Source organism: Octopus sinensis, linkage group LG7 (assembly GCF_006345805.1).
Source record: "Octopus sinensis linkage group LG7, ASM634580v1, whole genome shotgun sequence".
NCBI classification, from domain to species: domain Eukaryota; kingdom Metazoa; phylum Mollusca; class Cephalopoda; order Octopoda; family Octopodidae; genus Octopus; species Octopus sinensis.
This window is the reverse complement of record NC_043003.1, coordinates 30123373-30149255: the sequence shown is the minus strand read 5'-3', so window position 1 is coordinate 30149255 and position 25883 is coordinate 30123373. Positions and strand designations below refer to the sequence as shown.

Genomic DNA, 25883 nt, shown 5'->3' with positions numbered 1-25883 from the left:
AGAAGGCAGGAAGGAACTTAGAGGATCATCTTGTTGAACTCCTACCTTTGAAAACAAAGTTTGATCTCCATAGAAAAGCCAGGTCTCTGAATGTGCTTGAAACACAAAGGAGATCTCCTTTAACAACTGTTCTGACTATTAAAATTATTAAAAAACTTTTATTTTCCAAAATTCCAGTAAGTAAACAAAATATATTCAATCGAAAATAAATAAGTAGAATAGAATAACAGAACACAAGACTTTACTATTCAATGTACGTATTGCCTGAATTATAACAAAAGAGAAAGCATTTACTTCAAAAAATGTGCAGAAATATAAAAGCGATAAGAAGTATGTTCAAATGGACGAGCCTTCAGCGCCATAATTCTGTTAGACCTTCTATGGCCAGAGAAAGTTCAAAAGGTCAGCCCATTCTCATTAATCTATAAGTGCTGAGAGAAGAAAACAAAAGACTTTAAATTAAAATTTTAAAATGCTGATTTTTCTGCAACTAAAATTTCTTCAAGGCAGTGCCCTAGTATGGCCACAGTCTAATAACAGCAACAAATAAAATTTTTTAAAATTTTGGCGTCAATACATTCGACTAAAAATTCTTCAAGGTGGTGCCCCAGCATGGCCACAGTCTAATGACTGCAACAAGTAAAAATAAAAAAGGTGATTCCTCTGCATGGCCACAATCTAATGGCTAAAACAAGTAAAAGGTGAAAAAAGCAAAATATAACCGTGGGGCTTTTGTCCTGCACTCATATATATATATATATATATATATTCAAGGATATACACACATATTTACATATATATATATGTGTGTGTGTATATGTTAGTCTCCCCTTGTCTTACCTTTGCATGATAATTGTAAATGAGCGTCACTGTCATACAAGTAGTGTCCTTTGCTTGTATTCTACAAAGAAAATATGGCTAGTCAAGGGTAAATATTATCTTTCTTGGAAACAGATGAGAGTTTTCAAAAATAATTATATTTTTCACTGACTATTATTGTTTTACTGTCCATGTCATTATTTCCTAGCTTTTTAATACTAATTGTATTAAAAATATTAATAGTAACTAAACAATAGTTTTCAATGCAAATGATGTCCCTGAGATATCTGTTCCTACAAGTCTGACTAAAAACATTCTTGTATCTTTTGCTATGTATCTGTGTATCCCAATATTATCTTCTTCCTAAATTTTTCTAGCCACACATAGGATCATTCATTTTCACTACATAGCCATATTGTTGTCTTTCCTCTGTAGGTATTTTCTGATCTTTCTTTGTTATTTTAGCATTCAATAACTTCCATGTTAAATTTTCATTGTTCTTTCTACCATATATTCTTTATTTCAGAGTTTGTGGTGACATTGAAATGCAAATTGCTGATTCAAGAAATTTTTCAGTTTATGGAAACAGAAGAATGATATTATCAAGTTCACAAGTAATTGTTCTCCATAACTCCACATTGCTGTAAAATTAAAATCAAGGTTATAAACAGTGTAATTGAGATGTGGAAAATATATTATCAGACATGTGTAGGTAGATACACATAAGAAATCATATCAAATAAACATTTATTCAATCTAATACCTTATTTAAACAATTGCTCAGATGAAAGAATTTAGCAATACATTATCTGTGGCAAATGTTTCTTCTGTAACAATAATTTGACTAAGCACCAGTGTCATACTGGTATAACACTGTTATACTTGTAATAGACCATTCTCTGAGCAAGGTCATTTGACTACACACCAATGTATTCATTCAGGTGAGAGTCGATATAACTTTGATATCTGGAGGAGAACATCTTCTAAATTGATAAATAAATTCTTCACAAATTTACTCATAAAGGAGACAAAACATATTGTATTTGTGCTATAACATTCTCCAGAAGTCCTTTTCTGTGCAGACTCATATCCATTCACGCAAGTAAACAGCTATATTACAGTGGTGTCTGTGGCAAAACTTTCTCTGAAAAAGGTAATATGACTAATCACAAACATGCTCACACTGGTGAGAAACCATATCACTGTGATATCTGTGGAAAAGCATTCTCTGGCAAAACCATACTAACTAAACACATACGCTTGCACACAGGTGAGAAACCATACCACTGTGACATTTGTGGCAAAACATTTTCTGTAAATGGTCATTTAACTCAACATGTACGTATTCACACAGGTGACAATCCATTTCACTGTGATATCTGTGGTAAAACTTTTTCCCAAAGGGGTCATTTAACACTTCATATTCGTACTCACACTGGTGAAAAACCATACCACTGTGATATCTGTGGGAAAACCTTCTCTGTATGTAATAACTTAACTAATCACAAACATGTTCACTCAGGAGACAAGCCATTCCACTGTGATATGTGTGGAAAGACATTCTCTAGTAATAGTAGATTAACTAGACACACACGCACTCATACTGGTGACAAACCATACCGCTGTGATATCTGTGGCAAAACATTTACTGACAACAGTACATTAATTAGACACATACGCATGCACACAGGTGATAATCCATACCGTTGTGAAATCTGTGGTAAAACATTCTCGGTGAATGGTCATTTAACTCAACACGTACGTATTCACACAGGTGAGAAACCATACCCTTGTGATATCTGTGAAAAAAGGTTCTTTGACAAAAGTGGATTAACTAAACACATACGCTTGCACACAGGTGAGAAACCATACCACTGTGATATCTGTGGTAAAACATTCTCACAGAATGGTCATTTAACTCAACATGTACGTATTCACACAGGTGAAAAGCCATACCATTGTGATATCTGTGGTAAAATGTTTTCACGGAAAGGTCATTTAACGCTTCATATACGTGGTCACACAGGTGTGAGACCATATAGCTGTGACATTTGTGGTAAATCATATGCTGATAATCAGAATTTAAATCGTCACAAACCTGTTCACACAGGTGTAAAACCATATCAATGTGATATGTGTAGTAAAACTTACAATGAGAATAGGAGTTTGTCTAATCATAAAGAAAAAGCACATGCAAAACAAACAATAAAAGAATAAAACATTATAAAGAATTTATAAGAACTGTTATTTTCATGAAGCTACATAGGATTCTTGTGACTCAGATTAGAAAAAGTAGATGGTTGGAGCAATTCAGAAACTATGTTTTTCATTGTCTTATTTTGTCTCTGATAAACATAAATTGAAAATTCTTGCAGAATGTTCTACACCATAATAATGGAACAATGTAAATTTACATGTTCTCTAACCATTTATCTTATAGAAATTTAGGGTAAGTGATAAGATGTAATATTTTATATAAACATGTGGACTTTTCAGTGGATTATATTTAATATCTTCTCTGTTTACTCAGACATTTGCTACTATTCTGATATGAAAAGTTGATGACTCTATCTTCTGACTGAATTACTCCTGTGTTTTTTAATTAAAATTGCAATAATCTGGAAAAATCATTCCATCATTTCTTTCTGCTGTATAAGTTTGTGTATTTCATCACCCCTTTAATACTGCCAGTCATCCTTCTCTCTCCACTTACTAATTTCCTTTTGATGTCAATTCCTTGTTCTTACCATCATCACCTTTCACTACTGCATCTCACTACTCAGATCACCTCCATCTCTGTTTCTATCCATTTTTTACTCTCTCCCACACTTTTGCAATCCTTACTCTCCACTTTTCATCTATCATTCAAGGGTCTTTCACCTCCTGTCTACTCTATTACTTTACTATGATAATTAGTCATTTAGCATTCACATTCTGTCCAAAGTAATGCTTATTCATTCACATTGTTTTGAATTTAATAAATTAGTCCATAAGAGGTGTGTTCACATGGATAATAGTTCACTTGCAGTTAGTGACTCTGCAAAGAAAAAGGTTTGGAAGTGCCACTATGAAAGGCTACTAAATTTAGAGAACTCATGGAAGAAGGAGAGTCTGTGTAATGTTGTTCCAACAGAGGGACCAGAAATCCAAATAGACAGTAGTGTTGTGGACAAAGCCATGAAGGATATGAAGATGGGGAAAGTCTCTGGCCCATCAGGAATAACTGCTAAGATGTTTAAAATATCTGGCAGTGTGGATTATAGTTTAGTCACCCATATAGTTAATCAGGTGGTACACAAAGAAGTCATGCCCAGTTGATTATGGTGTAGCAGCATCATAGTCAACTGCTACAAAGGTAAAGGTGATGCCTTAGAAATAATTACAGCAGTATCAAATTGTTGGATCAGGTGATGAAAGTCATGGAGAGTGTCATAGTCCAACTAATTAGGAGTTGGTTTTGTGCCAAGGAGAAGCATCACTGATGCTATATTTCTTGTAAGGCAGCTGTAGGAGAAGTACCTAGCCAAAGACAAACCTCTGTACTTGGCTTTTGTTGACATGGAGAAAGCCTTTGACAGGGTCCCCCGATCTCATATCTGATGGTCAATGCAGAAACTAGGGATAGATGAGTGGTTGGTGAGAGCTGTACAAGCCATGTACAGGGATACTGTCAGTAAGGTGAGGGTTGGCAACGAATATAGTAATTAATTCATAGTACAAGTAGGGATTCACCAAGGATCACTCCCGAGCCCTCTCTTGCTCATCATAGTCCTCCAGGCAATAATAGAGGAATTTAAGATGGGCTGCCCCTGGGATCTTCTCTCTGCTGATGACATTGTTCTGATTGCTGAATCACTACCAGAACTAGAGAAGTTTCAGATGTGGAAGTAAGGTCTAGAATCAAAGGGCCTTAGAGTTAACCCAGCAAAAACCAAAGTCTTAGTAAGTAGGAAAGCAGACAAATCACAAATCCCTTCAGGTAGATGGCCCTGCTCATCTGTAGGAAAGGTGTAGACAGAAATTCCATAAGATGTACCAAGTGCAAGCTACAGACACAAGAGGTGCAGCAATATCAGAGGAAGGTTAACTGGGAAAATCGGTTTTGTGTGTGGAAGGTGGACTGGTACAATAAACACTAAAAATGTACAGAAAATAGACTCTATCAAATGCCAGGTAGGTAAGCTAGAGGTAGTTGATAGCTTCCGCTATCTAGGTGACCCAGTCAGTAGCAGAGGTGGCTGCTCCAAGAGCATAGCTGCAAGAATAAGAATAAGCTAGGAAAAACAGAAGCTCCTACCTCTGTTGGCAACAAAGGGCCTCTCCCTCAGTGAAAGGCAGTCTGTATGATGCCTGTGAGTGAACAGCTATGCTACATAGCAGTGAAACATGGGTTGTGACTGCCAAGGATATGTGTAGGTTTGTAAGAAATAAAATAGGCTTTTGCAAAGTTCTGCTCTGTAAACTTGCTGTTGTGTAAGGTAATAGGTTTGTAAGAGTGCTGAGTGGACATGTTCTTGGTTTGAATTATGATGGCTTCCACTAGCTGTCATGTTGTAATTATCAAGCTAGCCATCATTCAGCTTGATGGTATCAGAGTGGTTTGTAGAAGCAGTATCTGGGTTGATACATCATAGCTAATCATTTTTTAAACATTATTTTAAGTTTTACAAATTTCACTTACTTTCAATTTACTATGTACTACTGGTGGTAGTTCGTCGCTTCGAACCAGCAACTCTGTTATTACAATTTGTTCACCAAATAATTCTTTTAATCTTTCTCCTTTCTCTCTCTCTCTCTAGCAAAACTGCCTTGTCTTCAGTATCCTCATTCCCCAATAATTTTATTCTGATTACATTTTTCATTTTAGTAATCCGTTTCTCTATTTCTATGCTCTTTTTATACTCTACAGCTGGCAGTCAGGAGTTATGTCTCTAAAATATTTATAAATTGTGTAAAATCAATAAAAAGTAAAAATAATCAATTGGTAATTTTCTACTTTCACTCACTTTAGATAACTGAGAGTTATGAATTTCTCCAAAGTATTGTTTTATACTATGTTTTCATTGATACCAGAACTTGGTTGGAACCTTACATTGCAAAACCATTTTTTTTTTTAGTCTTCCTTGAACATAGAATATTTGAAATCTTACAACTGTATTTATAGACTTAATTATTATTTAGTAAAGTACAGTGTACATGAAGGATGTTTTGAAAGATATTGTTTCAATTAGAAGCCATATAAACTGATAATTTTTAAATGTTGAGCTTAGAATAAACTCTAAACAAGTCTGGAATTGTCTTTCTTATTTGCTGAGACAATGGAAATATTTTAGCCATTGCTTAATGTTTTTCTTTTCCAGTTTATTTATATATTTATCACAGTGACATGTGAACACATCTTAGATGAAAGAACAGCCCCAAAACATTAGATTCCATTTCTATAAATGAACTTAAGTATTTCCTATTTTTCCTTTTTTCTTTTACTTTTATTTGTTTCAGTCATTGGACTGCAGCCATGCTTGGGCACTGCCTTAAGGGATTTTGTCTAATTGTCCCCAGTACTTATTTTAAGCCTGGTACTTATTTTATCAGTTTCTTTTTGGTGAATTACTAAGTTGCAAGGATGTAAACCCACCAACACAGATTGTCAAGCAGTAGTAGGTGACAACCACACACACACAAGCAATAATTATAATGAAGTAGGAGTTTATTTCCTTTTATTTTATAAATTCATACGGCATATTTTTATGGTTGTTACATCATAGATGTTAAATAGTAACTGATGTGGTTACCTGTAACCGAGAACATAACTAAGAGCCAGCATGGTATTTGCCCAGATATAGCCCTCCAAATTTACACTAATATATATATATATATATATATATATATATATATATATATATATATATATATATATATATGGCAACTCATTTGTACACAAGGCTACTGCAGGAGATGAGTGCACCTGAGCACTGTATACAATAATTTCATTATTATTATTATATATGATTGAGAAGAGAAGAGTCACCATATTTCATTCCATAATGGCTACCTCTGAAGAGTGCAGGGTTAAATAATCAAACTTATTTAACACTGTTGAATCATCATCATCATCATCGTTTAACGTCCGTTCTCCATGCTAGCATGGGTTGGACGGTTCGACTGGGGATCTGGGAAGCCAGAAGGCTGCACCAGGCTCCAGTCTTATCTGGCAATGTTTCTACAGCTGGATGCCCTTCCTAACGCCAACCACTCCGTGAGTGTAGTGGGTGCTTTTTACATGCCACCCGCACAGGTGCCAGGCGAGGCTGGCAACGGCCACGGTCGGATTGGTACTTTTTACGTGCCACCGGCATGGAAGCCAGTCGAGGCGGCGCTGGCATCGGCCACGTGCAAAACCAATTGGTAAAATCGGCTGTGATGGATATATAATACTGTACACCTTCAATTAATATACCCATTCTACTGACATATACAAGTGCATTTTTTCCAGATTTATGGATCCTTAGACGGCTTTAACACTCGCACACACATTATGTAACAAGCTTTTTTAAAGTTTCTGTCTATCAAATCCACTTATAAAGCTTTAGTCAGCCTGGAGCAATTGTAAAAGACAATCGCCAAGGTGCCATGCAGTGAAATTGAACTTGTAACCGCATGTTGGACATCAAATTTCTTCGCACACAGGCATACCTACCACTACAAATGTTTCTTTCTAAACCTTTTAGTCATATCAACATTAATGGAATTGCTTACAGTCTTCATAATTTGTATTATTTAAAGGAGGTTTTACATTCTACGTCTTGTGTATATTTAATCAAACAAAATGATGAGTGAGAGAAAGGTCCTTTTACGAAAGCGCGGCCGATGATTCTATGGATTAATTAGGTCTGCATAACGGTATTATGACAGGCTTGTGTCGTATGTTGTCAATGAACTTCGTCAAATGTATGTTTACTACATTTCGCGTAAACACTGCCGTTTACTACAGTATGTTCGTAGATATCCACAAAGCAGTTCGACTTTCAATATTTCACCAAGCAGCGTGAAAAACAGAAAGGAAACAGTAAGTTGATCTGTTTTTCTGCAGCTAATTGTTGAATATGTTTATGTGTAGTAACATCTACGTGGACTAAGCTGGCAAGTTGTTATTTACATTCATGGAAAAATCATTCTGGTGTTCAGTTTTTGAAACTATTTATCGTCAATATGCATGATCTTGAAGTATTTGCTATTAACTGTGACGGATTATTATAATGTTTCCCATTGTCATACATCTTTATCAACTGAATTTCAATCAAATCAGTTTATACAGTTTTAATATATTTTGGACATCTAGAATTCCTAATTTATAGTTTGTCACGTTGACTTTCTGTCTCGGTTTTTGTGTCTTCAAATTCTAAATTTTTATTAATGTAGCAATAGTTGTGATTCTTTCATAATATAAGTTTTTTACAAAAGGAAGACAACGAAAAGAAAAAAAAAAGGGAGAGAAAAGAAAAAGGAGAAGTGGGGGAAGGGCATCAATGCAGCACCAAGTGTTTTAATTGGTTGCACACCCCCAAGGTTCAACGGAGCCTACTGAATTCTATCGAGAATTTGTTTTGACAATAAATATACATATGTTTATATTGTATTCAGTGCGCTTAATTATATTTACTTTAACAAAATCTAAAAACATCAAAATGAATGGAGATGTTAAACAATAATCAGTCGTGATAAAATTGTTATTAAATTTCTTATTCTGCTTGCCTTCTTATCGTTGTTTATAGTTTCTCGTCAGACATTCTCTAATCAGACACGTGCTAAATAACATGCTTATAGACAATTACTAAATGAAAACATATTCATTGTTTATTTTCTGTGACAATGTATCTACATGTTTTTCATCGGTGTGTCAAGGCGTGAATTTAGACATAATAATAGTTCAACAAAAAACAATACGTTACTTAACATCAGTGTAATTTATATCAAAATAGTTTTCATTAACTAGTTCAAGTAAAAGAGCATTCCAATCCTATCAGCTACTCTAGGCTTTGTCTTTACGATAGCTTACCATCTGTCTGTCTGTCTGTCTCTCTCTCTCTCCGACACATCTTGGGCAAATAGTTTCAGTTCGATCTTGTGAGTGAAATTGAGTTGACGGAAATTGTGCAGAAGCCCATTAAGCGGATACACACAGACATCTTGGACCACATCCAGAGAAAGGGCACCCGACTAATTGGCCTTTAGTCACTCACCAGTACATTCCAACTTCTGACCCACAATCATGGTATCTCTTCTGTCATTCCATCATTGACCAGTCTCCTGTCACCTAACTCACGCACTTATGATTCTCTTGTAGCTCATCTTTCTGTGTGGGGTGGGGGCTTGTGTCTACACCACTACGTCCCACACCAAGTACTTTTATCAATTCTTCCTTGTTAGTTTGTTGATCTTCTAGAATTTCTTCTCTCTTTACTCTTTTACGTGTTTCAGTCATTTGACTGAGGCCATGCTGGAGCACCGCCTTTAGTCGAGCAACTCGACCCCGGGACTTATTCTTTTGTAAGCCCAGTACTTATTCTATCGGTCTCTTTTGCCGAACCGCTAAGTAACGGGGACATAAACACACCAGCATCGGTTGTCAAGCATAGGGGGACAAACAGACACACAAACACACACATGCATATATATATACGACAGGCTTCTTTCAGTTTCCGTCTACCAAATCCACTCACAAGGCTTTGGTCAGCCTGAGGCTATAGTACAAGACACTTGCCCAAGATGCCACGCAGTGGGACTGAACCTGGAACCATGTGGTTGGTAAACAAGCTACTTACCACACAGCTACTCCTGCGCCTATTGCAACAATCAAACTGCAACTGTTCAAGAGAAACACTAACAACATCAATCAGTGGGCCTACAACAGCTACAAGAATTGACCATTCTTTCCTTAACAATCTATTAAAAAAAGAAACTATTGTTTTTTTTTATGCAGATATTGATCCTGGATTATCTGTTTGTACATAGCTCCAATACAAATGATTATGTATTGTTTTATTAGCAGAAAGACTTACAAGTTGCTAAATGATATTTACACACTTGATTCTCAATTTGTGTAATTTTTCTGATATATCTAAATTTTCTTATCATTTATGTCTCATAGAACTTGATTAGTAAGTAAATTTAGGGCAGAACTGCATAAGTGTTTACTGTCTGACTTTCTTCATAACTTTCTGAAAAGGGGTATTTTTTAATGCAATTTTCAAATACCTTTCAGATGGTGTATATTGTGATTATATCAGAATTTAATATGGGGAAAGAATGGATGTGGGAGATATTTTACACATCTCCACTTAGTTTTCTCATATATTTTGATGATGCAAATTACAATTATGTTTAAAAAACAGGTTACTTTTGAAGCCCACATGATCCCTGCTATTTCTAACATACTAAACAACCATGTAGAGTATGGGCTACATTTGAGTTTGTTTAAAAGATAGAGATTAAAGCTGCCGTAAATTAATGAAAGAAACATGTAACCAATAATTAGTGTTAGCAATGTACTCTCCTTTCTACAAAGATTTCTTTCGGAGAATTTTCAGGAAACGGTAGAATTGTTCTCAAAGTAATATTTTTTTCTATGTAATTTGTAATCAATATCATCAAAATGTATGAGGAAACAAAATTGAGATGTATGATATATCCACCCACTCCTATTCCATTAAATTCAGTTGTAATTATAATTTGCACAATCTGATAGGTATTTGTAGACAATTGCATTAAAAAGGACTAATTTTTCAGAAAGTTATGAAGAAACAAAGTTGAAGCAAAAGAATTATCTGAAGCTCTTCTCCCCACCACATCTGAAAAAGATTTTAACAAATTCTGATATGATTGTAATCTAAACCATCTGAAACATATTTTTAAAAAAATTTTATTAAAAATATCTGTTTTTCAGAAAGTTATGAGGAAACAAAGTTGGATGGGGTACAATTCTGTAGGTATGCCAGGTAGGGACAGAAACATTAAAAATCACTATCTTGCAGAGTTAAATAACTATGTCACAGTAAATAAAGATTTGTTTTGTTATTGAATCATGAAGCTGAACTCTTCAATAATAAAAAAAATCTTGAAAATCACATTTTGCTAAAAAGAAATACATTAAAATTGGAATTTATAAAACTTTTCTAGGTAGTGTACATTTTAATAATTGCTTTCTTGTAAAAGTTACATTCATTAAACTATTATAGAATAGATTTATGTATCCCATTCTATCTCCTTTCTTAAGTCCTCATCCTTTTATCACATTATCCATATAATTGTGTCTTTCCTCTATGTATTTTTTTTTACCTTTCTATTTCATGTCTGTTTAAGGTCCTTCTGTAATAACTTACATGTTCATTTTCATTGTCCTTTCTACCTTATATTCTTTATTTCAGAGTTTGTGGGAACATTCAAATGGTAATTACTGATTCAAGATATATCCAGAAATATATCAAATTTTGAAAACAGAAGACAGGCATTATCAAAAGAAAAAAACTGTTCTTTATAACCTTAATTAAGTTTCTGTGAAATTTAAATTAAGTTTATAAACAGATTACAGTATAAACATGATATCATAGGGACTGTCTTGGCGTAATGACTTCCATATTTGTTTGTCTTCCTGAGAACTGGAGTCAGTTCATTTGCTAGTTTCTAATTCCACTTTAACTCCAAGAAAGAAAAAAAACTAATAAAAGATTTATAACTGTTTCTTTATGATTGACTCATCTACAGATGTCAAATATCACTTTTTATAAGAAAAAAATGCATTACGACTTAAGAAATTGTTGAGAATCATCATCAGTTTCATATCTGCTTTTCCATGCTGGCATGGGTCATGTGTTTTCTGAGGCAGCATTTTACAGCCAGATCCCCTTCTTGCTGTCAACTTTTTTATATACCTTTTACAACATGCAGAGACACAGTGTGACCATCCTGCTACAGAGATGCACATGATAAAACTGGAATAGTTGCAGTAAATCTGGAAAAGTGTCAGAGCATCTTTATTTATTATTCGACATTTGAAAATAATCTTTTTCTAGATTTATAAGAAAGCTATGGCGGATAAACTTTACAAAAGTCAATTGTATGCTCAAACACAGCTCAACTTCAGTGACACATCTCTTCATACATGTGTAGATGCACAGAAAACAGCATATCACTTAAACATCAACAATAAGACATTTACTAAATGTAACTTGTTATTTAAGCAAAACTTACACCAGACAAACTCAAAGCTTAAATATTTTAACATTACCAAAAATGGTTCATTGTCTTTGCATAAAAATGTTCAGAAAGAGGAGAAAGTTTACCAATGTATAATCTGTGGCAAAATTTTCACTGACAGTAGTAATTTGACCAAGCACAAACGTATTCATACTGGTGAAAAGCCATATCACTGTGATATTTGTAGTAGAACATTCTCTCAGAAAGGTCATTTGTCTGCGCACAAATATACTCATTCAGGTGAGAAACCGTATCACTGTGATATTTGTGGTAAAACATTTTCACAAAATAGTGTGTTAACTGTTCATAAACGTGTCCACACAGGAGAGAAACCATATCAATGTGGAATTTGTGCTAAAACATTTTCCCGGGGTTATGATTTGAATAGACACAAATACATTCACACAAATGAAAAGCCATATTACTGTGATGTCTGTGGGAAAACATTCTCTGAAAGAGGTAGTATGACTAAGCACAAACACATTCACACTGGTGAGCAACCATACCATTGTGATATCTGTGGGAAAACGTTTTCTGAATCTAATAAGTTGACTCGTCACAAACAAGTTCACACAGGAGAGAAGCCATTTTACTGTGATATTTGTGGAAAAACATTCTCTGGTAATAGCACATTAAATAGACACAAACGCATGCATACAGGTGACAACCCATACCACTGTGATATCTGTGGGAAAAGATTTGCTGTGAGTAATAGTTTAACTATACACATACGTATGCATACAGGTGAGAAACCATACCACTGTGATATTTGTGGTAAAACATTCTCTCAAAATGGTCATCTAACTCAACATGTACGTATTCACACAGGTGAGAATCCATTTCACTGTGATAGTTGTGGTAAATCCTTCTCTCAAAAAGGTCATTTAACACTTCATATACGTGGTCACACAGGTGAAAGACCATACAGCTGTGATATTTGTGGTAAATCATATGCTGATAATCAGAATTTAAACCGTCACAGACGTATTCACAATGGTGAGTGACTCCTCATGGTTTCAGTTGAAGAACAGCTGTTAAAAATGGTAGCTTGACTAACCACTAATGACGTTAAATGCAAGATAAACCATTAAACATAGAATTACTTGGAATTAATTGGGCAAATTATTATTGCTTCACGAGAAGGAAATTTTTGTGAGACATTACAATGAAATATTGGAATTTTTATGTGACAGTCAATGTAATATTTTTATTACAGAAATGAATGAAAGTTGGGTCCATTTAATTTTGTTATGTTACTTTAATTAAAATTTTGTCATGAGTTCTGAGTTAAGGAATTATTATTATACACTGATACTAGAATATTACCCACCGCCACCATGAATGGCATATAATAATTATAATTTAATTTTTATCAAAATCCTAAATGCTTGTACAGAATGATAAAATGAGTATTAATTTTCAAAAGAAAAATATTTCCTTGAAATACAATGAAATGAAGCAAATTTCTGATTTGGATAACTTCTCCCATAAGTATTTTGTCATTTATTCCCTTTCTTACTCCTGCCAATAAACCTAGTATTTACATTCACCCTATGCTACTGATGTTAAATCTCTTGTATCTCATTTACTCTCTTCACCTTTTTCTATATGATGTAAATGACTAGAGGAATCAAATAATCATTCAACATTTATGTAGGATATTATTAAATAGGGATATTCAGATAAGTACTTTCATTGTGGTTGTTGTAGTCAAGGTTTCAACCATTTTAACCTCCAACTATTAGGTTCCTGCTATATTCAGTAACATACTCAGAGTTTCAACTAAACCCTCTTATAAATCTACTAACTTAAGCTAACTGGCACTCATGCTGGTGGTACGTGAAAAAACATTTAAGCAAGGTTGTTGCCAGTGCCACTGGACTGGCTCCTGTGCAGATGGCACATAAAAAGCACCATTTGAGCCGGGCCGTTGCCAGTACTGCCTGACTGGCCCTTGTGCTGGTGGCATGTAAAAGCACCCACTACACTCTCAGAGTGGTTGGCATTAGGAGGGGCATCCAGCTGTAGAAACTCTGCCAGATCAGATTGGAGTCTGGTGTAGCCATCTGGCTTGCCAGACCTCAGTCAAATCATACAACCCATGCTAGCATGGAAAGCGGACATTAAACGATGATGATGATGATAAATCACCCGCAAAACTATTACAGTTAGCACTTAATGATTATATTCATTATTGTGTTATCCCATTGGACAAATAGTTAGTGGAAATTAGGAAGTATAAACTTTCTTTTTCTCTTTCGTAGTTTAGCTGAATTCAGCTAAACTCCAGCTAATCTCTGGTTTATGAAGACTGATCTTGCAGTATCAGATGTAGGAGAATGTCTTTGAACAACAGCATAAGAATAATCTATTATATGTAACTGAATATGACAGACACTTGAAATAGGTTGGAGGTTACATCATCCAAAACATTGTGACAATAACAACCAAGATGAGGATGCTAATGTGAATATATCAGAGTATAATAATTGATTATATGGAAAATTATAAATAACTGTTTTAATATTTAATACAGGTCGTTTATAAATTACCATTACAATTTGAAAGATTCAGTAAGAAATGAAAAATAGTATATAATAAGCATCTTTAAAGACAAAGGAAATTAATTTAAATATTAAAACAAAGTACATAAATTAAAATTTCACTGATATTTATTTAACATGCAAATAAGTTGATTGATGGAGCTCAACTTTAATGTAATAGTTATAAAGATAACTTTTGGATACCCTGTATGCGTAACTTTTTTAAAACAATCTATTTCATCATACCACACCAGCCAGATATTCTCCATAGTTGAGAAATTCTTCAATAAATTATTCACAGTTTAATTTTTTTTAAATTTCACCTATTTGCAATGTTTTTATATAGTTTTATCATCTTCCTTTCTCAAGCATAAGCTTGAAATTTCTTTTAACTTTTTTCTAGAATATTCAGAAACATAGTAATGAAATTGAATATAGATTTACATGTGACAAGGTGGTGTTAGGAAGGGCATCCAACCATAGAAACAATGTCAAATCCAACTGGAGTCTGGTGCAGCCTTCAAACTTGCCAGCCCTGGTCAAACCGTCTAACCCATGCCAACATGAACAATGGACATTAAATGATGATGATGATGATGATGAAGGTAATTTGTAGAAATTAGAATAAGTAACAGTTGAAGTGTTGTTATAATTTATTATTAAACTTTATATAGATGTGTGATATTCTCTACTGATATATTCTGGGTTAACATTAATATCCAGGCTGGTTACACAGAGACAAAAATACGTCACTTTTGTATCTGCTTTACAAGATTTCTGATGTGTTGATGTATTTTGGGAGCACCGTTCTGCCAATAATAACACATTCACTGGTTTTAGTTTACTTTTGTGTTAAGTAATTAGTTAACTGATTTTACGAATTGTTGACTGTAGAAACAGAAAATTTAGAAGAAAGGGATGACAAATTTGATGTGTGACACTTGAGAAAACTGACTGAGAGATTGCTAGTCCTATTGGAATTAATTATGCCCTAGAAAGAGAGGATGCAGGAGGCACATGAGTAGAAGAGAGCCAATTACCAGAAGTTGGTGGAGGATTGCTGTAAGAGTGGGTGAAAAACAAGGTTTTTGCCAATGGAGCTTGGCAGCTGAGGGTTTACAGTTCATACTATAAGTCAGGCCTATGAAAATCTGGGTATTACAGGAACAAGCAAAAGAATCATCAAGAACAATATAGCTGTTGAGAAAGTGTCTAGATGGTTCTAGTTGAAAAGAGATGGTTAATGGTGTCAGTAGAATGCTGTTTACCTTAGGCTTGATCAATTAAGGTTGGATTGCCTGGATGAGGATGTATGTTTTAAGATCCAGAATACCCAGTGACACTGGTGGTGTGTTCAAGTATTGCATATATATCAAAACATTGAAGAACTAAATCATAATACAGGAGGAAAATGGTTAACAAAAGAAATGAGGTAGATTCATCGGAGAGGAATGGAGTAGTTCTAATGCCTTCATCAGAGTAGTAGCGAGATGTCAGCCCAGAAAGTTGGATAAAAAGCTGAGCTTTGTAATTATAACCCATTATGGTCACTATGACTACCTCATTATTTTATTAGTAGAACTCACGAAAAAGGATATGTAGTTTAAAATGAGGTTTAATTTTTGTGAGTTAGAGAAATAGTTGCAATACTAAGTTTAAGGAAATGGCAGCTGTAAGGAATAAATTTTACAGCCAAGTAACTCTTGTACAAAGAATGATGGTATTGTGAAATTTCAGGATTTTTTTTTACATTGGATATATTTGATTTTATGAAGGTAAGGTAGAATTTGAGGAAGATTGGTTGCAATTTCTTGTAGATTATGTGACCATATAAAAGTTTCCTGATTGGCCCTAGTAATGCTAGGTTTCATAGAAATATGTTTTAGGGCCAAGTAAATCATTCTACAGAGTATGATTGTGTAATGAAATGCCACAGCTCAGTAACAATCTATCAAGCAACAACTACCCCCAAAAATATACTATCCATTCCAATTATGAAGAAAAGAGAGGACGAAATCAATAAACTGTCCACAGTCTGTCTACCCTATGTGAAAGGCCTCTCCAAAAAGATACGAAAGATATGTGGCCCATATGACATCAGGACAGTATTCAAGAGTAATAGAACACTTCGCAAATATCTCCTTCAAGTAAAATCACCAATAGAAGAGAATATGACCAAAAATTTGTACTCCATCCCATGCAGCTGTGGTAGGTTATACAAAGGCGAAACATGCTGCCCCCGCAAAAAAAGTGTAGAGGAACATTGCAAAGCTGTGACATGAGGAGATATTGATTAATCGGGTATAGCTGATCATGTATGGAGAAATGGAGACCACCTTCCACTGTGGAGTGAAGTTAAAATAATAAACAGAGAACACCAGTGGAAAATATGAAAACTAAAAGAAGCAGCACATATGCTAGGACAGGCAGACCAAATGCAGATATGAATAGCATATGGGAACTGGTATTAAGGAAGGATAGGAGAATATTAGATTTATAAGCCCTAAAATTCCCTCTATAATTGCCCACAAGCATATAGCATAGTAGCTAAGAGCACGGGCTATTAACCCTAAGATTTTGATTCAGAGCTGTGACCTGAATAATAATAATAACATTGAAAAATACCTTAGGAATGAGACCAGGTTCAAAATTTCCCCAAGACACCTGATGAAGGCTGTCCTCATTTTGTTTGTGTTAACAACAAACAGGATGAGAACAAGTATCCATCAAATGTAAATGATGTAAGTATCATAGTGTTGACTTAATTATGTATTAACCTGAACTTCACTACAGGTCTGTATCTTCTGGAATATCTTTTTGAGGGAGAGCAAGAGAAAAATTTATTACTGTTTTAAGACTAATTGTTTGAATAGAGTGTCAGCAGTTCTTCTTGTGGATTTATAGAGAAACAATAAACCTCAATTTGATCAATACCAAATGCCTACAGTGTAATAAATAAGTGATATATGGAAAAATTTCTCAATAAATAGAAATTTCTTTTTAGTTGGAGAAAGAAAACAAACCGGGAGATAATTGTCAACAACTGTCAAATAAAAAGAGATACAAGAAATCAAAACTCACCTTCACAAAATTTACATATTTAATGGAAAATCTCATAAGGTGACTGGCATGACCTTGTTTCAAAATTATTGGACAGTGGTCAAAGTTGAACCTGATTTATCATTCGACAACAAGGATTTTTACATATAGAAATAGATTTAGGGTGAGTAGAAGTTTACCTAAAGCAAGCTATGGGAAATAACTCAAGAAGACCAATGCCATGAATTTAGAAATAATTTAAGTTGTGGAGTACTGAATAATATAAGTAAAAAAATCCTCAGTCAACTGAAATTTCCTAATGAATAACTTCTGAATTTTCATTATTTTCCACTGCTGCAAGGCATAAATGTTAGCATGCCGGGTGAAATGCTTAGCGATATTTCGTCTGTCTTATTGTTCTGAGTACAAATTTTTCTGAGGTTGACTTTGCCTTTTATCTTTTTGGGATCGATAAATTAAATACCAGTTGTATACTGGGTCAATATAATTGACTGGCCCCTACCCCCAAAATTTTGGGCCTTGTGCCTAGAGTAGAAAAGATTTGTAGTGGATCTTGCATGCATGAAGTGGATTCGATCCACCATAGCCAAATTTAAATTAACAACAGCAACAGAACTTTTCCCACTGTGGAACAATTGTTTTTCTCTGACAGCAATTTTACGTTTTCCAGATGCCTTTAGCCAGGCCAAAATAATGTCTTCACCACTTGACCCTTTCTAACCTCTTCTACTTCACCAAAAGCTAGAATAGAGATAACAAGACCACCAACTAAATCTATTGTTCCCAATGATATGTCTAAACTGGATAGTTATAAAAGCAAGAATACCCCAAGCAAAAATCAGTCTGTGAAGTCTCAATGAGTCTAGTCACATGGTGATGACTCAACCAAGCAGTCACTTGGCGACAATTGAGCGAGGCGGCTCGTGATGACTCAATTAGTTAGGGAATGGACTGCTAGAATCATGATCACAAGGAATGCAACTACTAAAGATAATGGTCAGCGAGAGAAATTAAATTTACTGTCAGCAACTGTGAGACAATGTCCCACAACCCTACAACTTTCACTAGCTCTAATTCTGCTCTCTTACAACATCATCTATCGCTATCTGTGAATTACTACTAACAATTTGTGTACACCAAACTATACAAAAAAAATTCTACCACATTTAACTTTCTTTCGCATGCTCTCCAATGTTATAACCTGCCTGTTGAGGTATGGTATTTTTCAACGTAACGGTAAATAAATACTTTCTTAAAACTTCATGCATTGTTCATCTTTCACATCCTACAGTATGCAATTATAACAACAAATTTTTACCATTACAAGTGTTGATCCCGAACAAGCGCATTACACCCTTCCTAAGAACTAACTGTTGCAGGTTATTTTGCATTGTTGCATCATAAGCAAAAATTGATCAGCACAGTTGTTGCTGTTGAAGTTGAGAGAGTCTGACACATAGCCAGTTGGTAGGTCCTCTTATCAAGAAATTTTTCCTCAAATTTGACTTGATTGTAATTGAGGTTGCTAACAAAATATCTGGATAATTTTCAGTGTTTAACAATCAATATTCTTCTCTCTTGGATTCCAAGTCAATTTTTTTGCACACGAATGTCTAGTTTAATAATTTTCAAGTTTCAAAACATGATGCATAGACATGAGGTAAAATGAGCAATGTCTAATTCCAATCATTTCTTCTCCTGAACTGCATGGTGAGTAGTTATATCACAAAGAGGACTCTCTAGCAGATCGTGTTGAAGCTATAGATAATATTTTATGTTGAGGCTTTTTCTATATTTAGTTGAGATTTGTTAATTTCATATCATGTGCCATTTTCCCTGATCCTCTTTCCTTTGACCTAGATATTATTATTATTATTATTATTATTATTATTTTTTATATTTCTGATCTTTCTGATGGATATTGATGTGTATGAGTCAGTTTTCTGGAAAACTGAAGTGGCAAATTTATTTTATCTTGGCTTACTCATTTTGCCCCAGCCAAAATTGTCTTTTATATGCTCAAAGAGAATGGCGAGAATTTTTGAAATTGAGATCAGATTACGTTATTATGCTTTTAATGAATTTAGGGAAGGTCATTTGCTTAGGTAGGGAACATTTGTAAAATATATATTTTGTCTCAAGTCAAAAATGCAGTAAAAGCACCTTATTTTGCCACCTCCCCCTCATCCCACTATAAGGTTAACTTCGCTTTTAGCTCTTTCAGTTAGGATGTAATTAATCCAAACCCAGAATGATTTACGTAAAAAAAACTTGGATGCTGATTTTTTAGAATCATAGTATTTTATACATACCATTCCTTCCATGTATATAACATAATAGAGAATGGATAAACAACCCATTTTGTGAAAATATGGCTGAAGAATTTATACTAATGTATCTGTATCGGTTAGTTTGGGCTGTATTATCACTGCTGTTCACTAATTGAGTTTGTTGGTATATTTGTGTACTAATAATGTCCGTTAATTGCCCTCAAATCTGTTCATGTCTCAATATTATTACACCAAATAATGAAAGAAGACAGAAAGAAAACGGTATGTTGATCTATTATTAGTAGCTAATTACTGAATACAATGTTTTAGTATTTTTGTGAAAACATCTGTTCTAGCAGCCTACAATATTAATGGTGAGGTGTTATTTACATCCAGGTTTAAATTTTTATATAAAAAAAGAAAAGAAAAAGAAAATAGCCGTTGGTGATGTTCTGTTTGAGAAACTATTTAGCAACACTATACACGGTGACATTAAAGTTTATTTATTAATTACGACGTATTATCACAATGTTCTGCATCGTTTTTCTCTGTCAGCTAAATCTCGCTTGAACTAAATCAATTGCAGTCGATATTTTGGATATCCAGAGTTGAGTTTCTCTTTTGATTAAGCCTCTATGTGTATATAAAATATGTTTTTCTTGTGTTCAGTGTGTTTAATTATATTCACTTTAAAGAAATAGGAACACATCAATACCCAGTTTATACTGGGTGTTGATGTTATACATCGTATATAATCAATAATGATAAACATGTTTTTAAAAACCGAATTTGAACAATTCTGTTTGCTATCATTTTATTGTGGCTTCCAGTCTTGGTTATCTTTGATTAGACATGCTAAGTAAGCACATTAAAAAATTATTTATGTGTTATATGGTATTATTTCATTTTATGATTGGAAAATGAAAGTGGAAATAATGACACTATTCAACAATGATCGGGCGGACTTGTTGGATAAAACCTTCCTCTCCATTCTCTCCCTCCACCAAATAAAGTTATTTCTCCAGATTCGTGTTTTTAACAACGGAGATTACGATTTAGATCTTCTGTTGCTGTCATACTTTTTTTTTAATAGTGTTTTAGTTGTTTCCAAATTTGGTGTACAGAAAAGACCCTACAATTTTACCAGAAATAGTTTTTCAAATTTTGAATTCTTTTCCTGAATTTTTCTGCTTTCAACATTTTTCGATATTGTTTTTTTTTTTTAGCGTCAACTCTTAAAATTACGGAGAGTACAATAGATTACAATATTGCAGTACTGATAAAAAAAAAAAATGATATTCAAAATTTTTAATGTCAATTATTCACGATACTTTTCCGCATTCGTTCAGCGATCATAAAACGAAAGAATGTTGGTCACATTTAATTTTTAGTCCCATTCACGAGTATTTTAAATCGTGAATGGTTATATTGTCATACACAACAATCTATATCATCTATTTCATCAGAGGTTTTCCTAACAAAGGCATCCAGATGTGGAAACTCTGCCAGATCAGATTGGAGCCTGGTACAGCCATCTGGTTCGCCAGTCCTCAGTCAAATCGTCCAACCCATGCCAGCATGGAAAGCGGACGTTAAACGATGATGATGATATATTTGTGTAAAAACAAGGAACTGTTTCTAATGGGCATTTTTCTTTGAATTTCATAATGGTAAACTATTGAAGCTGTATGAAATAATTTATGTTGAATAATATGACTATTTTGAGTAAATATCTTTTCCTATGAGAATGTGTACATATGTGGCTGAAATGTGTGTGTGTGTGTGTATATATATATATATATATATATAATATATATATATATATATATATATATATATATATATATATATATATATATATATATATATATATATATATATATATATATATATATATATGCTCAGGTGTAGCTGTGTGGTAAGAAGCTTGCTTCCCAACCACATGGTTCTGGGTTCAATCCCACTGCATGGTACCTTGGAGAAGTGTCTTCTACTATAGCCTGAAGCCAACCAAAGCCTTGTGAATGGATTTAGTAGATGGAAACTGAAAGATTCCCAATATATAAGTGTGTGTGTGTCTGTGTTTGTCCCCCTGCCGTTGTTTAACAACTGATGCTGGTGTGTTTATGTCCCCATAACTTAGCAGTTAACAAAAAAAAAAGACCAATAGAATAAGTACTAGGCCTACAAAGAATAAGTTCTGGGTTGATTTCTTTGACCAAAAAAAAACCTTTTAAGGCAGTGCTCCAGCATGGCTGCAGTCATGTAAAAGAATAAAAGAATATATATATGTATGTATATCACTGTATTGACCAGATTATTGGATGTTATACACTGCTGATCACAGTACACTTCCTTGTATTGCTGTAGCTTTCAAACAACGTCACCCTGCTGAATGATGTGGCCTGCTACTAGATTATCCATTTACAGCTGAGTGGACTGATGCAATGCTCAAGAACACAATGCACTACTGATATGGAAATCAAAACCATGAACTTGCAATCATGGGTGTGCAATATGTATGTATATATATATATATATATTCTTTTACTTGTTTCAGTTATTTGACTGTTGTCATGCTGGAGCACTGCCTTAAAGGGTTTTGATCTCTGTTACCAAACCTCTAAGTTATGGGAACGTAAACACACCAACATCGATTGTCAAGTAATGGTGGTGGGGACAAACACACACACACACACACACATGTATATATACGATGGGCTTCTTTCAGTTTCTGTCTACCAAATTCACTCACAATGCTTTGGTTGGTCCAAGGCTGCAGTAAAAGACACTTGTCTACAGTGAGACTGAACCTGGAACCATGTGGTTGGGAAGCAATCTTCTTATCAGAGCCACACCTGTGCCTTATATATATGTGTGTATGTGTACTTTGTGCATTCTTGTCTTGATATTGCATTATGTCACCATGACGCATGCTGTTCCATTTGCTTCCACTCTTCCATGAAAAACATATCTGGCCATAGAAAATCTGCTTCAACAAATTCTGTAAGCATGGGAAACTGGATCTTAAAATGATGATTAAATACACAAAAGGCTTCTTTCAGTTTCATTGCCAAATCTACTCATAAAGCTTTGGTTGACCCAAGGTGATAGTACAAGATACTTATTCATATATGTTTAGTAGATGTCTGAAAAATAAATGTCTTTTCAGTTAATATCTGTTCATACTTAATTTCCACTAAAATCATTTTGATCTGTTTTCTCTATCTGTGCATCCCATTATTATCTTCCTTCTAAAGTCCACATCTACACATTACATCATCCATTTCCAATATATATCCATACTATTGTGTCTTGCTTCTATAAGTATTTTCTGATCTTGGTTATTTTAATATTCAATGTCCTTGGTCAAGTCCCTCCTTTTTAATAACCTCCATGTCAATTTTGCTTTGTCCTTTCTACTTTATATTCTCTATTTCAGGGTTTGTGGTGACATTGAAATGGAAATTGCCAGTTCAAATAATTTGTCATTTTTTAAAAACAGAAAACTAATGTTATCAAGTACTCAAGTAACTATTGTTCATTACCAAAAGTTGCAGCAAAATTAAAATCAAGTTTATAAATATATAATTCAGTCACTGAAAATGTGAACAAATCTTGATCCTAGTGACATGTGTAGATTCACAGAAACATCACATCAGTTCAACATCAGTTATAAGACATTCATTCAGTCTAATCCCTTATTTAATTTGAGCAAAAAGTATTTCATATAAATTCAAGGATAACTATTTTAAAATCTATAAGTAAAGAAATTACTGAAAACAATTCTTTGTCTTTGCATAAAAATGTTCAGTGAGATATAAAAAAAAAATTACCAATGCACAATCACGTGGTAAAACTTATCCTACACCAGCAATTTGACCAAGTATAAATGTATTCATACTGGTGAAAGGCTATACCACTGTGATATTTGTGGTGGAGAATTTTCTCAGTAAGGTCATTTGACTATGCACAAATATATTCACTTAGGTGAGAAACCATATCACTGTGATATCTGTGGAAAACATTTTGGCATAATAGCGAATTAATATTCTGAAACATTCACACAAACATATCAATGTGGTATTTGTATGAAAACATTTTTCTGAAGTTCTAATTTGAATTAGACTCAATTACATTCACAAAAGGAAAAGGCCATACCTCTGTGTTATCTTTAAGAGAGCATTTTTAAAAAGAGGGAATATGACTAATCATAAAGATACTCAAATGGGTGAGAAACCATACCATTGTGATATTGAAGAGAAAATTTTCTCTTTGTTAGCTAATCACAAACAAGTCAGAGATAAAGCATTCCACTGTGATATTTGTGGGAAAGGATTCTCTGACAACAGTGCATTAACTAGACATATACGTGTGCACACTGGTGACAACCCATACCACTGTGATATCTGTGGGAAAACATTCTCTGGTAGCAGTACATTGAGTAGGCACATTCGGATGCACACTGGTGACAACCGATACCACTGTGATGTCTGTGGGAAAAGATTCTCTGACAATAGTGCATTAACTAGACATATACGAATGCACACAGGGGAAAAACCATACCACTGTGATATCTGTGGGAAATCATTTTCTGACAGTAATAGCTTAACCAAACACATTCGTATGCACACTGGTGAAAAACCATACCCATGTGATATATGTGGAAAAAGATTCTTTGATGGAAGTGGATTAACTAAACACATACGCATGCATACTGGTGAGAAACCATACCACTGTGATATCTGTGGGAAAACATTCTCTCAGAATGGTCACTTAACTGAACATGTACGTATTCACACAGGTGAGAATCCATTTCACTGTGATATCTGTGGTAAATCCTTCTCTCGGAGTAGTCACTTAACACTTCATGTACGTATTCATACTGGTGAGAGACCATACAATTGTACAGTCTGTGGGAAAAATTTCTCCGCATACAGTAGTTTAACTAGTCACAAGCAAGTTCACACAGGACATAAACCATTTTACTGTGATATCTGTGGGAAAACATTCTCTAACAGTAGTGGTTTAACTAACCACATACGCATACACACAGGTGACAACCCATACCACTGTGATATCTGTGGGAAAACATTCTCTGACAATAGTACATTAACTAGACACATACGCACACACACAGGTGAGAAACCATACCACTGTGATATTTGTGGTAAAACATTCTCTCAAAATGGTCATCTAACTCAACATGTACGTGTCCATACAGGTGAAAAACCATACAATTGTGATATCTGTGGTAAGACATTTTCTCAAAGAGGTCATTTAACAATTCATGTACGTGGCCATACAGGTGAGAGACCATATAGCTGTGATATTTGTGGTAAAACATATTCTGATAATCAAAGCTTAACTCGTCACAGGCCTGTCCACACAGGTGAGAAACCCTATCATTGTGACATCTGTGGTAAAACTTTCTCTGAGAATAGAATTTTAACTAATCATAAGAAAAGGTCACATGGAAGTCAAACCCTAGAACAATAGGATAACTTGGAAGACTTTGTGCAAATTATTACTTCATGAAACTGAAAGGAATTCCTCTAGGACAGAATTTGATGAAATATGATTGGACATTACAAGAAAATGGACAAAATTTAATTTTCTTTACTTCAATAGTCTCTCCCTGAAAAACCTTTGTTGGAGATTTTTTAAACTTTTTACTGTAATGAAAATGAGTTAAAGATTTACACTTTTGAATGTGACAATTTCTCTGGTAGAAAGTTAGTGTAAATAACAAATGAAGTATTGCAATGTTTTGTAATTAAACTTTATTTAAATGTGTGATCTTCTCAACAGATTAACTTTCATAACGAGTCTGGTTGTGGAAATATTTATCAGTATTGTGATACTGTGAACAGTCAACAATTGTTGTACTTATTTGTCTTTGAATTGATGTTTCAATACAGGCAGATTCGTCCATTCA

The 25883-nt window shown here is 34.2% G+C and overlaps 2 protein-coding genes across 2 annotated transcripts in view; both read left to right on the top strand.

Annotated features, from left to right (window-relative positions):
- LOC115214325 (zinc finger protein OZF-like) overlaps positions 1-14164 on the top strand; it is a 25645-nt gene extending 11481 nt beyond the window's left edge. Inside the window, exon 3 of the mRNA XM_036504348.1 lies at positions 14125-14164. The gene's annotated coding sequence lies outside the window, so the exon portion shown is untranslated. The remainder of the gene's footprint in view (positions 1-14124) is intronic.
- Positions 1-25883, top strand: part of LOC115214307 (zinc finger protein 721) — a 27916-nt gene extending 2033 nt beyond the window's left edge. Inside the window, exons 2-8 of the mRNA XM_036504382.1 lie at positions 1346-3030; positions 3260-3268; positions 10763-10870; positions 11889-13068; positions 15339-15405; positions 23388-23475; positions 24068-25883. Of these exons, the coding sequence (XP_036360275.1) occupies positions 1978-3030; positions 3260-3268; positions 10763-10870; positions 11889-13068; positions 15339-15405; positions 23388-23475; positions 24068-25444 (3882 nt within the window). The 5' untranslated portion in view covers positions 1346-1977 and the 3' untranslated portion in view covers positions 25445-25883. The remainder of the gene's footprint in view (positions 1-1345; positions 3031-3259; positions 3269-10762; positions 10871-11888; positions 13069-15338; positions 15406-23387; positions 23476-24067) is intronic.